The sequence below is a fragment of the Octopus bimaculoides genome, chromosome 5, assembly GCF_001194135.2.
Source record: "Octopus bimaculoides isolate UCB-OBI-ISO-001 chromosome 5, ASM119413v2, whole genome shotgun sequence".
Taxonomy (NCBI): domain Eukaryota; kingdom Metazoa; phylum Mollusca; class Cephalopoda; order Octopoda; family Octopodidae; genus Octopus; species Octopus bimaculoides.
In genome coordinates this window covers 118,433,163-118,448,260 of record NC_068985.1, presented here as the reverse complement: position 1 = coordinate 118,448,260, position 15,098 = coordinate 118,433,163, and the positions used below count along the sequence as shown (strand labels likewise).

At 36.1% G+C, this 15,098-nt stretch overlaps 1 protein-coding gene across 1 annotated transcript; it reads right to left on the bottom strand.

The window, feature by feature from the left end:
* Window positions 1–1,294: 1,294 nt before the first annotated feature.
* Window positions 1,295–14,184, bottom strand: LOC106883673 (dehydrogenase/reductase SDR family protein 7-like). The gene is made up of 6 exons (XM_014934774.2): window positions 13,426–14,184; window positions 7,796–7,899; window positions 6,125–6,344; window positions 4,893–4,985; window positions 3,290–3,442; window positions 1,295–1,587 (listed from the first exon to the last, which is right to left on the bottom strand). The coding sequence occupies exons 1-6, from the start codon at window positions 13,562–13,564 to the stop codon at window positions 1,376–1,378; spliced, it is 921 nt and encodes a 306-aa protein (XP_014790260.1). The 5' UTR covers window positions 13,565–14,184; the 3' UTR covers window positions 1,295–1,375.
* Between the last annotated feature and the right edge of the window lie 914 nt (window positions 14,185–15,098).

Genomic DNA, 15,098 nt, shown 5'->3' with positions numbered 1-15,098 from the left:
GTTATTCAGGAAAGTGTCCTTCCCAATGGCTAGTGTAGTAGTATTATAGTTAGCTGCTACAAGAGTAAAGGTGATGCCTTATAAACAACTACAGACGTATCAAATTGCTGGACCAGCTCATGAAAGTTAGAGTTATAACTCAATTGATTAGAAATAGAATTAAACTAGATGAGATGCAGTTTGGTTTTGTACCTGGGATGAGTACCACAGATGCCATCTTCCTAGTGAGACAGCTGCAGGAAAAGTATTTGGCCAAAAGTAAGCCATTGTACTTGGCTTTTGTCAACCTGGGGAAAGCTTTTGACAGAGTTCCTGACTCTGTTATTTGGAGGTCTCTAAGGAAGTTAGAGGTAAATGCACTTTGCCAGCACCCATCTCAACTTTGTGGTATAAAGCTTGGGCAAGAGTCTTCTACTATAGCTTTGGGCCAACCAAAGCCTTGTGAATGGATTTGGTAGATGGAAATTGAAAGAAGATTGTTGTATGTATGTATATATCTATGTGTGTGTGTGTCTCTGTGTCTATATTTGTCCCCCACCACCGCTTGACAACTGGTGGTGATGTGTTTATGTCCCCATAACTTAGCAGTTCAGAAAAAGAGACAGATAGAATAAGTATTAGGCTTCAAAAATAAGTCCTAGGGTCGATTTGTTCAACTAAAAGGTGGTACTCCAGCATAGCTGTAATCAAATGACTGAAACAAGTAAAAGATAAAAGAACTCTACCATCCCATTTATATTTTGTTCCCCATTCCGTGTGAGTATGCCCTGGCACTTCACAACCATCTCTCTCCTGCTCTCTTCCACTCTCTCTTTCTCTTGCCATCTCCCTCTCACTGGTTAACCATGTGTCTCCTTTACAGCAACACACCTGTTTCTGGCCTCAATCTTGACCACTCTCACTCTCTCTCTGACAGGGTAACCTTGTATCTCCTCTACAGCAAGACACCTGTTTCTGTCTCTCACACTCTAATAACCTTTCTTTGTCTTGCAAGTTACTTGCTGACCCTGCCAGTGCTGGTGCCACGTAAAAAGCATTCAGTCCACTCTGTGGGGTGGCTGGTGTTAAAAAGGGCATCCAGCTGTAAAAACCATGCCAAAATTGAAGCCTGGTGCAGTCTTCTGCCTAGCCAGCTCCTGTCAAAACGTCCAATCCATGCCAGCATGGAAAGCGGATGTTAAATGATAATGATGATGATGATATTCACCATACCATTTTGCAAATGGTTACGACTTTAACCTTAACAGAACACAATTTATTTTTAATTAGTAGTCATGTATTCAGAAAGGCTTAATGTCATTTCAGTTTGTAGGAAATTTTATTATTAAGCAAAAGAAAGGGAATTAGGAAACTATATGAACAAATATGAGGGACTCTACTTCTCCTTATCAAATTCATGACGCTCCTTTAATGCTCTCTTTGCCATTATATAAAAGAATATATTTGGGAAGATTGGTCGTAGATAGCAGGCAATTCTGTGATGAAGAGGACCAAGTAAGACATCATGCTCTTTCCATAGGACCATATCTAGAATACGTTGAGCAACATATTCTGCTTTCATTCCTTTTGCAATTGTGTTATCTAAAACTAGAAAAAGATGAAAGAAAGAAATTATATTTTTAAATAGCATGATACAATAAAAAACAAATATTATATTTTAACTCATAAACATAGGTACATGTGGTCAAGAAGTTCTTATTGGAACCACATGGTTTAGAGTTCACAACCTCTGTATGGACATTGTCACACTGTCAGCTGATGTCTTCTGTCACTATGCTGTGGCTGACCAAAGATTTGTAAGAGAAATTTGGTAGACAGAAACAGTCAGAAGTCCATCATACATGTATCTGTTTGAATGAACATGTGTGTGTGTTTTCCTTGTCTTAACATGTTCACACCAATTGTAAACAAAAGTCACCATCATACAAAAACGGTTGCAAGTTGTTTGTTTACAAATCATACATAAAAGCTTGTCTGGCCGCTGAGCAGGAGTCAGTTTATAAATATTTAAACCAAACATCAACCATATTAATCTCAAAGGACCTACCAAGTTCATGAGCAATGCCTTAAAACATAGAAAAAAGAATATGTCATCACTTCATTTTCAAGGTTCCTGAAGGAAGAAAAGTAAAGCAGACCAGCTACGTTTATTTTAGACTGTAGTTTTCATTGTCGTCACTGCTCTAATATTCATTTATCCCCTGTAGCATTGACTAAACAGATTTGCAATAAAGTATTGTTACACTTCTCTAAATCCAGGGTCATTTAATCTTCTTCTTTACTTGTTTCAGTCATTTGACTGCGGCCATGCTGGTGCACCGCCTTTAGTTGAACAAACTGACACCAGGATTTATCTTTTGTAAGACTAGTACTTATTCTATCGGCATCTTTTACCGAACCGCTAAGTTACGGGGGCGTAAACCCATCGACACCATTTGTCAAGCAATGGTGGGAGGAACAAACAATGACACACCCAAGTACACACAAACATACACATATGTATGTATGTATGTATGTATAATGACGGGTTTCTTTCAGTTTCCATCTACCAAATCCACTCACAAGGCTTTGGTTGATCCGAGGCTATAGAAGAAGACGTGCCCAAGGTGTTACACAGTGGGACTGAACCCAGAACCATGTGGTCGGGACACAAGCTTCTTACCACACAGCCACAATCCTGCACCTTCTTACCACACAGCCACTCTTGCGCCTAAGTTCAACATTCTTAGATCAAACCTAACCGGTTCTTCACAAATCTTATATATTTAAAATCATTGTTCTTATATCTGCTTTTCCATGCTAGCATGAGTTGGTTAGGACTTTTTGAAGCAGTGTTTTATGATCAGATGCCCTTTGTGGTGCCAACCCATTTAGTCACATCTTACGACATGCAAAAGCATGGTGTACCTCTTCTAAAACCATACATATACAGCATGAAAGGTTTTACATAAATGTATAACCTTTCATGATGAGAGATATGTATCAATGAAAGATCAATCCCAGAAACTTGGGTATCAATTCCCAACAATAAAGTAGACTGAGGCTTTGTGGCTATAGCATTCTCCTTAGAAACACAACAAAATAACCTGAGCCTATTTGAACTCACAATGCATGAAGCATGAAGCCCAATATCTTATTCTCACATCTACACATGTGCAACTGTACATATACATGGGAGAAGAAACAAATATATTATTCAGTCAGTTAAAAGACAGACAGAAATGGCAATATCATATACACAAGCTGAGTGGCAAAAATAAGCATACAAGGAATTAACTAAAAGACTTACCATTATGTTGTGATCCATCGGCACGTACAGCATTTATAGAAATATTAGTACGGATATAGCTTGGACTTAAGACACTCACAGTGATGTTCTTGTCACACACTTCTGCTCTTAAACTATCAAAGAAAGCTTGGAATGCATGTTTTGATGCTGCATCTAGTGGGAATGATATAATAAAAGAATGATTATGGTCACAACATCCAGAACTCAGAATTCGATTTATTTTGACAAAAGGATTCCAACTCAAATACTTTTATGAAGACATAAGGAAGGGCATCCAGCTGTAGAAACTCTGCCAAATTAGATTGGAGCTTGGTGTTGCCATCCGGTTTCACCAGTCCTCAGTCAAATCGTCCAACCCATGCTAGCATGGAAAGCGGACGTTAAACGATGATGATGATGATGATATTTGGATTGATTATTGTACACTAACATTTGAACTAGTGTCCTCTGAGTTGCTATAGTCAGAATATTTTGACCAGTGTATTTTTGCCTTTCTTCAGATGCCTGTTGTATTTAGTAATGTTCTCAGAATTTGAAACCCAACCCATTATTAAAACCATGCAGATTTTTCTTATTTCGTTGTTCATACTATAGAGAGTTTGGTATTAGTGACTCTCCCCAACTTGTAATGTTGCTTGCTTGTTCCATTTGAACCAGATAAATCAGGGAAATAGTAAACATTAGTATTGATTAAATCTCTAGTGTTAAGTGTTCTCATTTACCTGGTGATTATGAGTTCAATCGCTGTACCAGTTGATCTATATGTGCTCTGATTTAAGCAGAACAAATAAGCATTATCACCAGTAGTAGAATGGCTACTATGAGAATATCCCAGGGATGGTTAATGGAATGAAAACAATCTATCCCAATGAATTTGACAGAACATCTGAGTCAAACTCCTGAAAATGTTACTGAATACAACACCTGGAGATGGTCAGAGTGTGCAACCACCATAACATTGTGATTATAACAACCAAGATGGGGACACATAAGTCTGAATATATCAGTGTATGATAAAGATAATCCAACATCTCAGAAATCCAGATTAAAATCATACTTGGATTCTCATTACCTCTGATAAAGCAAGTTTATGTATTCCCTCATTACATGAGCAAAGTCTAAATATTTGCTATTCAGCAGGTTGTTATAAATAAATTTTATAAAGGAGGTGTAATGTGCATGAGTTTTTCAAGACTTCCCATATGGTAAGAGAGATATGCTTAATTTCACGATCACTACGTAGATGTCTACAAGAAAATTAAAGGTATGTGAAATATTTAGTGTGAGACATAAAATGCATGAGAGTAACACAAGAGATTTTTATTAATAAAGTAAGTATAAAAGTGTCCAGCTCAAAAGAGCAGAAGTTGCTTTAGTAGCAAGGGTTAAAAGCAGAGATGATACATCATGTCTGTAAGGCGTCATGAAATATGTCACATACCAAAGGCAGTCATTAGAATGTAGGATAACATGCCTTATAGTATTTGTTCTAGCACTCTGTTCTACTTCATTTTACTCAGTTCCCCTCCATATTTCCACTTAACATAAACAGAAATTATGAATTAAGGCCAAAAAATATTTTTCCATCATAAATTTTACTTACATGCAGTCCGATACGGTATTGCAATTTTACCTTGGATGCTACTGATTCCAATAATATGCCCACCTCCTTCACTTATCATAACAGGAAGAAGAGCTGAAAGAAAAAAAAAAAAAAGAAAATGACATTTGTTTTTTTTTTTTCACAATGCACAATGCTGTTTTCTTTTGTAAAAGAGTATAAATAATACTTCAGATACCTTAGATAAGATTTTTCTTATGAAAGTTGGTCAGTTACGTCCTCGTATGTACATACAGACATTTCCATGCATGCACAATAACTCAGGCAAAGATGTTGATGACATGCACATTAGTTCAAACCTTACATCTACAGCTGTTGTTGTTACCTAGTTCTGAGCAGTAGAGTATATTATCTAATGTGTACTTCATTTTAATAAAACAACATAGTTTAATTTCAGGGAGATTTGGCTGCTATTTTCTATCAAGCAACTGCAGAAAGTGTTTCTGTGAAAAATCCTGAGGTTCTCTAAGATAAGGTGTCTTTAAAAAAAAAATGTAATAAAAGACATGGCTGCCTTTATTAAGATGCTTGCTCCTCAACCATGTGGTTTGGAGTTCAGTCCCCACTGCATGGCACTTGAAGCAAGTGTCTTCTACTATAGTCCCAGGCCAACCAAAGCCTTGTGAGTGGATTTGATAGATAAAAACTGAATATACACATTTATATAAGTGTCTTCTTGTTTGACATAACATGAGAGTTATAAACAAATGTCACTGTCACATAAGTGGTGACCCTCATTCCCAGTCTTCTATGCAAACATACCCAGCCCTGGGGAAATATTACTTTGTTTGGAAACAGGGCATATTGACTTCTGGTGCTATTTGTTGTCTCAAGCATCAAAACATAATAGCAGTTAAAATAGTAACCTAATGGACATGTTTACTTCCCAAACTTTTGTTCTCTTTGAAAAGGGGTATGTCACCTGAAATAACCAAAAATAAATATTTCTAGTGTAACATTTCAATGTCTTTGTTAATATTGTTTAGTGTTCCAACAACCTTTCCCAAGCCTTCTTTAATTCACTGTTTTCTATACATTTCGCGATACTTTAGTTTATAGTATTTAAGTTGAGAGAGATAAAATGGTAGATTCCTATAACACAGTCACCATTCAAGTGACAGATATATAGTTCATGTTCTCTCAATCGGCCTGTTGATATTTTTGCCGTCTTAAATTAGTGTTCATCAGTAAACAATATTTTCTATTCAACTCACCTTTTGTAATAGCTACATGTCCAAAGTAGTTGACCGTCATGAGTCTCTGGTCAACATCTAAAATTGTCTCTAATACTTGACCACGATAACTCTGTCCAGCATTGTTAATAAGGATGTCCACTCTATCATAGAAACTTACAGCTTCAGCAACTTTCTTTGGTATTGATGCTAAATTACTCAAATCTATCTGCAAAATGGCTGGTGTGTAGTCACTGCAGCCCTGTAAATAATAATAAACATAATTTTAAAAAATTGCATATATGTGTATATTATAATAATGATATATGCGTACAAATACAAATGACTGCTAAGAGAGAGAGAATGTGTGTGTGTGTAAGAGAGAGAGAGAGGCAGAGAGAGATACATGTGTCATATGTTTAAATAATGAGGATTAAAGAAATATGTATCCAAACTAAAGTTTTATTCAACTGGGTCTTTGCTTGGCAGTACACAGTTAATTCATTAGAAGAATTTTCTTAAGTGCATTAACAGATCAAGTAAAGTAGCTACAACCATGAAGGGAAGGGGTCACAAACTCCACTTCTCTGGAGCTTATCAGGACTGTAGAATTTCAACATAAGGAATACTGCAGAAACATTTTCAACAAAACCTCTACAAATACAGCAGTCTCAAATTTGGTTTATTAGGATTATATTTTTTGGAACCCACTTCAGTCATAAATGGCCATGGGATTGCACCTAGAAAGTTCCCCTCCCAGATACAAGTCTCAGCAAGGTTGTTTCTGGAAGACCAGCAGTTGCCCATATATACCATCCTCCCCTCTCCATATCACCAATGTTATCCAAGAGAAAGGCAAAGGCCAGTATAGCTTGGCACCAGTGATGTTGCAACTCATTTCCGCAGCTGAGTGAATTGGAGCTCTCTCTCTCTCTCTCTCTCTCTCCGTATATATATATATATACACACACACACATACATATATATATATGTGTGTGTGTGTGTGTGTGTGTGCATATATTGTTATAAAACGATGATGATGATTTAAGTGTGAAAACATTAAAGTGTTTGATTCATACTAACAGGGAACACATCATGTCATACTTAATAAATATCATAAATATCAAAAGATATATATATATATATATATATATATATATATATATATATATATATATATATATATACTACACTCGCTGAGTGGTTGGCGTTAGGAAGGGCATCCAGCTGTAGAAACTCTGCCAAATTTAGATTGGAGCCTGGTGTTGCCATCCGGTTTCACCAGTCCTCAGTCAAATCGTCCAACCCATGCTAGCATGGAAAGCGGACGTTAAACGATGATGATGATGATGATGATGATGATGATGATGATATATATATATATATATATTACTTAATACAGAAGTATAAGGCAATATAAGTTAATTTATCATGCAGATTGTTGATAGTTTTGTTGTTTCACTCTTCAGGCCTCTGCATAACTATGCAGTATGGAAAATTTCTGTAACATCAAGTCAAGCAGAGCCTGTACAGCAAGACCACAAAACCAACAGTAATCCACATGCTAACTCATACTGCTTTGTAAATATACACACACACATTGATCTATGTGTCTTTATACAGCTGTGCATTTGTCTTTGTATGACTGTGCACATGTAAGTGTGTACACATGAACACACAAACATATATATAATATAAACAGGTATTACTTACTTCTTTCAATCCAACCAATTCATTTTTGACTTCCTCTAACTTTTCTGAATTCCTGCCAGCTAGAATCACTCGACAGCCAGCTTTGTAAAATATTTCAGCACAAGCTACAAGATAAAATGACAATTGTTGTTGTACTTGATTTTATCACCATTGCATAGAAAACTGACATTAAACAACAATGAGGACGAGGAAAAAATTATTCAAATAGCAGACAAAATACTTTGCAATATTTAGTTAAGGCCTTTAATGTCCTGAATTCAAATCCTGCCAGTGCTTGTCTTTCATCTTTCAGAAGATGATAAAAAATGTACCAGTAAACTACTGGAATAAATTAAAATCTTCCCCTTTAAATTTGTGGCCTTTAGCTTGTGTTCATACGTTTTTACGTCTGTTTTCCCATGTTAGCACGGGTCAGATGCATACATATTATCAAGGCATTGTTTCATATCTGGATGCCCTTCCTGCCACTAACCCTTACTTCTTATTATAGTAAAAGAATCTTCATTCCACTTGTTAAAGGATGATATGTTGATATGGAAATGGTAACAGGCAACAGTGGCTGTAGCTCAGCTATTTTTCATTTGAACACAGAATATAAATATCCACACATACATACATACATATGGAGTTCAAGTCCCACTGAGATCAAGTTTGCCTTTCATCTTTTCAAGGTTGATAAAAAAAAAAAGTACCAATCCAAAGTGATGGATTTACAGAACTAAAACATCAGATAGAGTACCTTGCAGTATTTGCTCCAGCTCTTTGTGTTTTGAGTTCAAATACCACTACAGCCTATTTGGATGGTAGATTTAAACCATCACCACCTGGTACGTTCAGTGCCATTAGCAGAGTCCTCTCAGTTGCAATCATTTAGGCCAGGCTTTTGGTTTGAGGATATCTTACACCCTCCTATCTTGGAGGCCCTGCAACAGGTAATGGGCACTGCCTTCTCCCCTGACCAAAAGACAAAAGAAAATATTCTGAGTTCAAATCCTTCACATATGGACTAAAGTGAATTTAGACCATATGTGACAGTTGCTATTCTTCTGCACTTATCATTGGTGCTGTGTATTACATCATAGTGTAACTCTAATAAAATATCCCAGGTGGTAAAGACCACTGTGGTCACAGCAGCAGCAGTCATTGTACTATAGTTTGCTGACTTGCAATACTAAGTTCATCCTCGTTAAAAAGCAGCTGGACTTTAACTTTCATCTGAGTTCAAAGCAGATGGACTTTAACTTTCATCCCTTTGCAGTCAATAATACAAGTTCCAATAATACACTGAATTAATTTAGTCAACGATTCACCCATTAACTAAGTAAACTTAAAATACAGTCAGTCAGATGAACAATTATTTACTGATTTGATGTAACCAAGCAGATAAAAAAAAGTACTCTAACCACAACAATCCCATCCTTTTGTACATTAGAGAGTACAATGATCAATATATATTTCTTTATTGAAGGCAGGATGTAATTGCAGGGCACTTTGGTTGCTATTTCTAGCAGGTTGCTGACTGTATAGAACACTGGTTGTCAACCAGGGTTCAAATGACTTATAGGGGTCTATATAAGATTTTATTAAAATTTATGTGCAATAAATTAGTTATATTTTTGCAATACACCAAGTATTTAGCAATTTTTTTAATACAATTTCTAAAAATATTTAGATATAAAGATATAATGGGATTTCTTAAACATCGAATAACTATGAGGGTCCACCTGAGTAAAATGGGAATCAAAGGGGTCCATAAGTAAAATAAATGGTTGAGGACCACTTGTATAGGGGATCATTATTTGACTTGTGGAGGTTGTAGTAGTGATTAGAAATGGTTTCCATACTTGTCTAGTCTCAGGCCATCCTTGATCAAGCAAACTTATGATTTCATGCATTCCAAATGTAACTATTTTGTCTTCTTGCGCATCAGAAACTACATCATCCAATGTGTCCTTCTTGTCTTTAAGATGTTAATGTGTGTTTTGAGGGAGATCTGGCAGCTATTTCTAGTAAGTCAGGCGACAACATATAGGCTTCCTCACTGACTTAACCAAAAACATGAAGACATACAAGACATGCAGTAGTTCATTGCATATGGTGCAGTGCTGTGGTCTAGGCAGGTTCTACTTTCTCTCTTCCACTGTTCAATCTAGTTCTGTGCACCTTTTTTTAAAAATCTAAGTCAACCATCATTGAGCAGACCTATAATCAAAGACATTCTACTCATGACTACCCCCATGCAGTGTGTATCCAGGAAGAATATATTATATTATTCAATGTAGTTTCCTTTAACATGATGTTTGATGCGAGGGAGATTTGGCTGCCATTTCTAGTAGTTAACATTTCAGTTCTATATTTAAGAGATGAGGAATTATTAACATTATTTACATTTGACGGATATTTGTCCTCATCTTGTTTGTTGTTAACACAACGTTTTGGCTGATATACCCTCCAGCCTTCGTCAGGTGTCTTGGGGAAATTTCGAACCTGGGTTCTCATTCCTAACGATGTTACTATTATTATATTATTATTATTATTATTACTATTATTAATCAGGTCGCTGCCGTGAATCGAACTCGGAACCTTGGGGTTAGTAGCCCGCGCTCTTAACCACTACGCCATATGCCCGTGGGCTACTAACCCCAAGGTTCCGAGTTCGATTCACGGCAGCGACCTGATTAATAATAGTAATAATAATAATAATAATAATAATAATAATAATAATAATAATATAATAATAGTAACATCGTTAGGAATGAGAACCCAGGTTCGAAATTTCCCCAAGACACCTGACGAAGGCTTGAGGATATATCAGCCGAAACGTTGTGTTAACAACAAACAAGATGGGACAAATATCCGTCAAATGTAAATAATGTTAGTTAACATTTGTTTTCCATTTCTAGAAGCTCCTTCATAGGCTCATGCAGTGAAAGAGGATAAAGTGAATTTAGACCATATGTGACAGTTGCTATTCTTCTGCACTTATCATTGGTGCTGTGTATTACATCATAGTGTAACTCTAATAAAATATCCCAGGTGGTAAAGACCACTGTGGTCACAGCAGCAGCAGTCATTGTACTATAGTTTGCTGACTTGCAATACTAAGTTCATCCCCGTTAAAAAGAAAGAAAAACAAACCCACTTGTAATAATTTGGTATCCTGCACAGAGGAAGATTTATCTTTCATCCGTTTGACTCAACAGAAACCTGAGTTGAACAGGAACATAAATATGCCAACAGATTTTTATGTTTCTGACAGGGTTGCATTATTAAATTGTGAGACGTAAAAACCTCACACAATCCCTTCATCACATAATGACAAAAAATATATAAAAATAAATGACAAGTGCCAATAATTAGTTCTGCTTGAACAAACTAGATCCCTGAAATCACAGTTAGTACCTTGAAAATAAGAAATTTGTATTGTGTGTGTGTTCATCTATCCCACTCCACCACTGGAGACATCTGTTGCACTAAATAGCTTTGGTCTATGGTGGGAATTTCACAGCTAGCAAACCTTGTCATAAACTGGGTCTTTATTGTGCTTAATGTTAACGCTTGAGCAAGAAAGCCCCAAAAATGTAAATACCTCTGGCGATGATTTTTACCTTGGAAGGTTTTTAAGATGTGGTGCTTAGTCTAGTTAAATAGTAATCTGTTTCCACTTTGATTAAAGCACTTGTGACATTTTATGATGATTTGGTATCTATTTCTTAAAGTTAGGTAATATGAACTGTGGACATGCTAATATGCACCCTATGCTTTTTTTTTAAAAAATTCTTTGGATTCCTATGTTTTTAATTAGAGATTACAATTTTGTCCCCAACCCCCACCCCACCTCTGCAACCCCAATTTTTGTTTTCAACTCTTTTTTTCTTTTTAATTTCACATTTAAAAATATGGAGATTATGATTCTGACAATGAATGATTATGATTTTTGTAATTAGCATGAGAAACATCTTGTTTTTCCTTTTTCTTTTGTACTTGTTTCAGTCATTAGACTGCGGCTATGCTGGAACACATTGAAAATCAAGGAATCCGAAGAAACTCAAAAGGGGTATGAGCTACCCAAATACACAAGGAAATGCCTGTAGAAAACTAAAATTCTAGGTTGTCTTGGTATTGTTTAGCACTGGATTAATCCATCATGAAAGCAACATCATTGTAATGAAACCTCCCATGAAAGCTTAAATTATGTTTCCCACCACTTCCTGACTTAGCCCCAGGATACTTTTAGCAGAACCCACTTTGTTGCGACCATTCTGACCAGTACTCAGGTCTGGGAATACGTGGGGGTACCAAAAAGAAGCTGGAATTTTGCAATAATATTTTATTCACTTAGTTTTACATGTTTACACTTTTATTGCATTCAAAGTATTCTTCATTAGGAGCAATTCATCGGTCCTGGTGCATTTTCCACTATTCGAAGCAGTGCTGGAACTCTTGCAAAGTAATGCCTTTTAACGCCTCCTATGTTTTTTTCTTCACCTCTTCCACTTCTGCAAATTCTGTAGCACCAGCTTTTGCCACCAGTGATGACCTTCGAAAAAAGATCTGAATCAACTTCCAACTGTTCTTTCAGTTCACGACACGCATTCAGTCGCGACTGTTTTTGATCATCCATGAGCAAGAGAGGCACAAATTTTGCTGCTACTCTTTTCATTTGCAATTCCTTGCTCAAAATTCATCGACAAGGGCTCCAGGACACACCAGTCATATCAACAAGTTTGTCAATTGTTTGGTGACGGTCCTCCAAGTTCACTTCATGATGTTCTCATTCGTTCGGGAGGTTGACAGTCGTCCTGAATGAAGTTGGTCTTCAAGTGACAAGTGACCATTCCTAAAGTGTAGAAACCAATTGTAAATTTGTTCTTTGCTCATTGCAGCGTCTTTGTAAGCTGTTTGAAGCATGACAACTGTTTTGGCTGTTGTTTACCCTAGCAGAAAACAGAATTTCACAGAAGCACTCTGTTCTTTCGTTTCAGCGATTGCAAAAATCAACAAACAGGGGAGAAGCATTGCAAAACAACGACATGCCATGTGGTAGTATGACCTCACTGGACAACACCGATCAGCAGACTGAGGCCTAATGATCGCACCAAGTGGCTTCTAGCACCAGAAGTCTGAACTACATCGGGCTTGTCCCACAGAGAACATTTCTGGTTACTTTTGGGTACCTGTATCAGTGTCCGAAGCCCTGAATAAGGTTGCATTTTCCATTAAAAAATATGCGCTAAATTTCTGTAGACCGACAGATTTTTTAATAATTTTTTTTAACCAATCTTCGTATTTTTCTACGTATTTCGCCAAAAAAAAAAAAAAAAAATTTTTAATGAAGATTTAAGAAATTGGTTGGCGGAGAATTAAAATTTTGAAATGCACATTTTTTTTGCAGATTCGGAATCTTCGCCCTGTAAAAAAAACAAAAAAACAAAAAAAACTTAAAGGGGGTAGTCCATGATCTTTACCTCCGCCATTTCTGTAGAAAAATAATTAGAGACTTGAGAATAACAGTGCACAAGCACACACACACAGACTGTTGCTAACACTTGCACAAAGGCGAAGAAAATAAAGAATAAACTATGGATTTCGGACGCAACATATAACACCAATAAATTTAATTTACAAACCTTTCCCAAGCCCGGATGTTGCTCCAGTAATGAGGACAACTTTGCCTTGTATGTTCAATTTCTTTCGTTTCATCGATCTCAAAAGATATAAAACTGCGAAGAACACAAAAGTACCGGCTATGGTAATTTTAGCGAGCATTGCTTATAATATCCAATTCTCATAAAATATCGCAGCAACAAATCTTCGTTCAGCTACGTGACCCAATAGCTAATTTAAACATGTTATCCTTCTTCGTTGGCTTTATGCTATAATAATAATAACACGAATAAAGAATATATCCGGTAGGATAAAAGGTGCGAGTATTAAGGAATGTCAACACATGAACGTATGTATTAGATACAAAACTATGTTGACATGACTAACTAATCTTACCTCCACACAATGAAGTAATAAATAAACAAAGGGAAGTAACTTTCTTAAACCTTTGACTCTTACAGCTATTTAGATGTTTTTTAAAGTGAATTATTAAATAAGGTCTTTGACGCTATCTAACTTTTAAGTTGTAAAAAAAAAACATTGCCTTCTATCAATACGACAAATTAGGAATTTGATGTATATAATCGGAGATTAAAACTAAAATCCCCTATTGATATAAATTCCGGTGAATCTGTATAGTTTCTAGTCATTCTTGTCATCTTAAATACCGGTGTAAAAACACTTCAAGTTACCAACTTCCCATTGCAAGTTATCTCTCGGTAATGTGAAATCGATTCCAAATTGTCCACTGGGGTATCCTAAACCTGATTTCAAATTACCCCTGCACTATTTACATTACTTCCGCTGATTTCGCTAAAATGATCAGTTTTAACGCTTACAACTCGTGTTTTTGATTGGCACGTTGAAAACCTGGGCATTTTTTCGTTTAAGCGTTGCTAGCCTAGGACAGAATAAAAGAGAAACTAGAACAGCCAGGACATGTCTTAATAGTTACTTAGTTGAATTCATGTAGTGATATCAATTTAATGATGATCCATTCCAGAATCTTTTGATTGATGTGAGAGATGTTTATGATCTATAACTTTTTTTTAAATAAAATGTTTTGTTAGTATTTTGGGGTAATTGTTCAGTTTAGTTAAATTAAAAAAGTAAATAAAAATTAAGTGGGAGATAAGTTAACTTTTACACAACTTTTTATACAACATAAACACTGGCGTGCCAACCGCTGCGAACTGTTGTCTCCAACTTTTCTTAATTGAATGATAAACCACGATTCCTCTAAGATTGATTCATCCCTTTGCTTCTTTTACTGCTTATCTCCCCCTTAACTTTTATTTACTTTTTTAAAATCTAAACTGAATAATTACAGTATTTTTGTTTTAATTTGCATTTCTTATTAAATATATTTTAGTTGTCATGCTTAAATAAAACGTAAAAACACCAAAACCTGTAAGCAACGAAAGTATTGTTCCCAGCTATTGTGTGGTAAGTAGCTTGCTTACCAACCACATGGTTCTGGGTTCAGTTCCACTGCATGGCACCTTGGGCAAGTGTCTTCTACTATAGCCTCGGGCCAACCAAAACCTTGTGAGTGGATTTGGTAGATGGAAACTGAAAGAAGCCCGTCGTATGTATATATATATATATATATGTTTGTGTGTCTCTTTGTCCCCCCCACCATCACTTGACAACTGATGTTAGTGTGTTTACATTCCTGTAACTTAGTGGTTTGGCA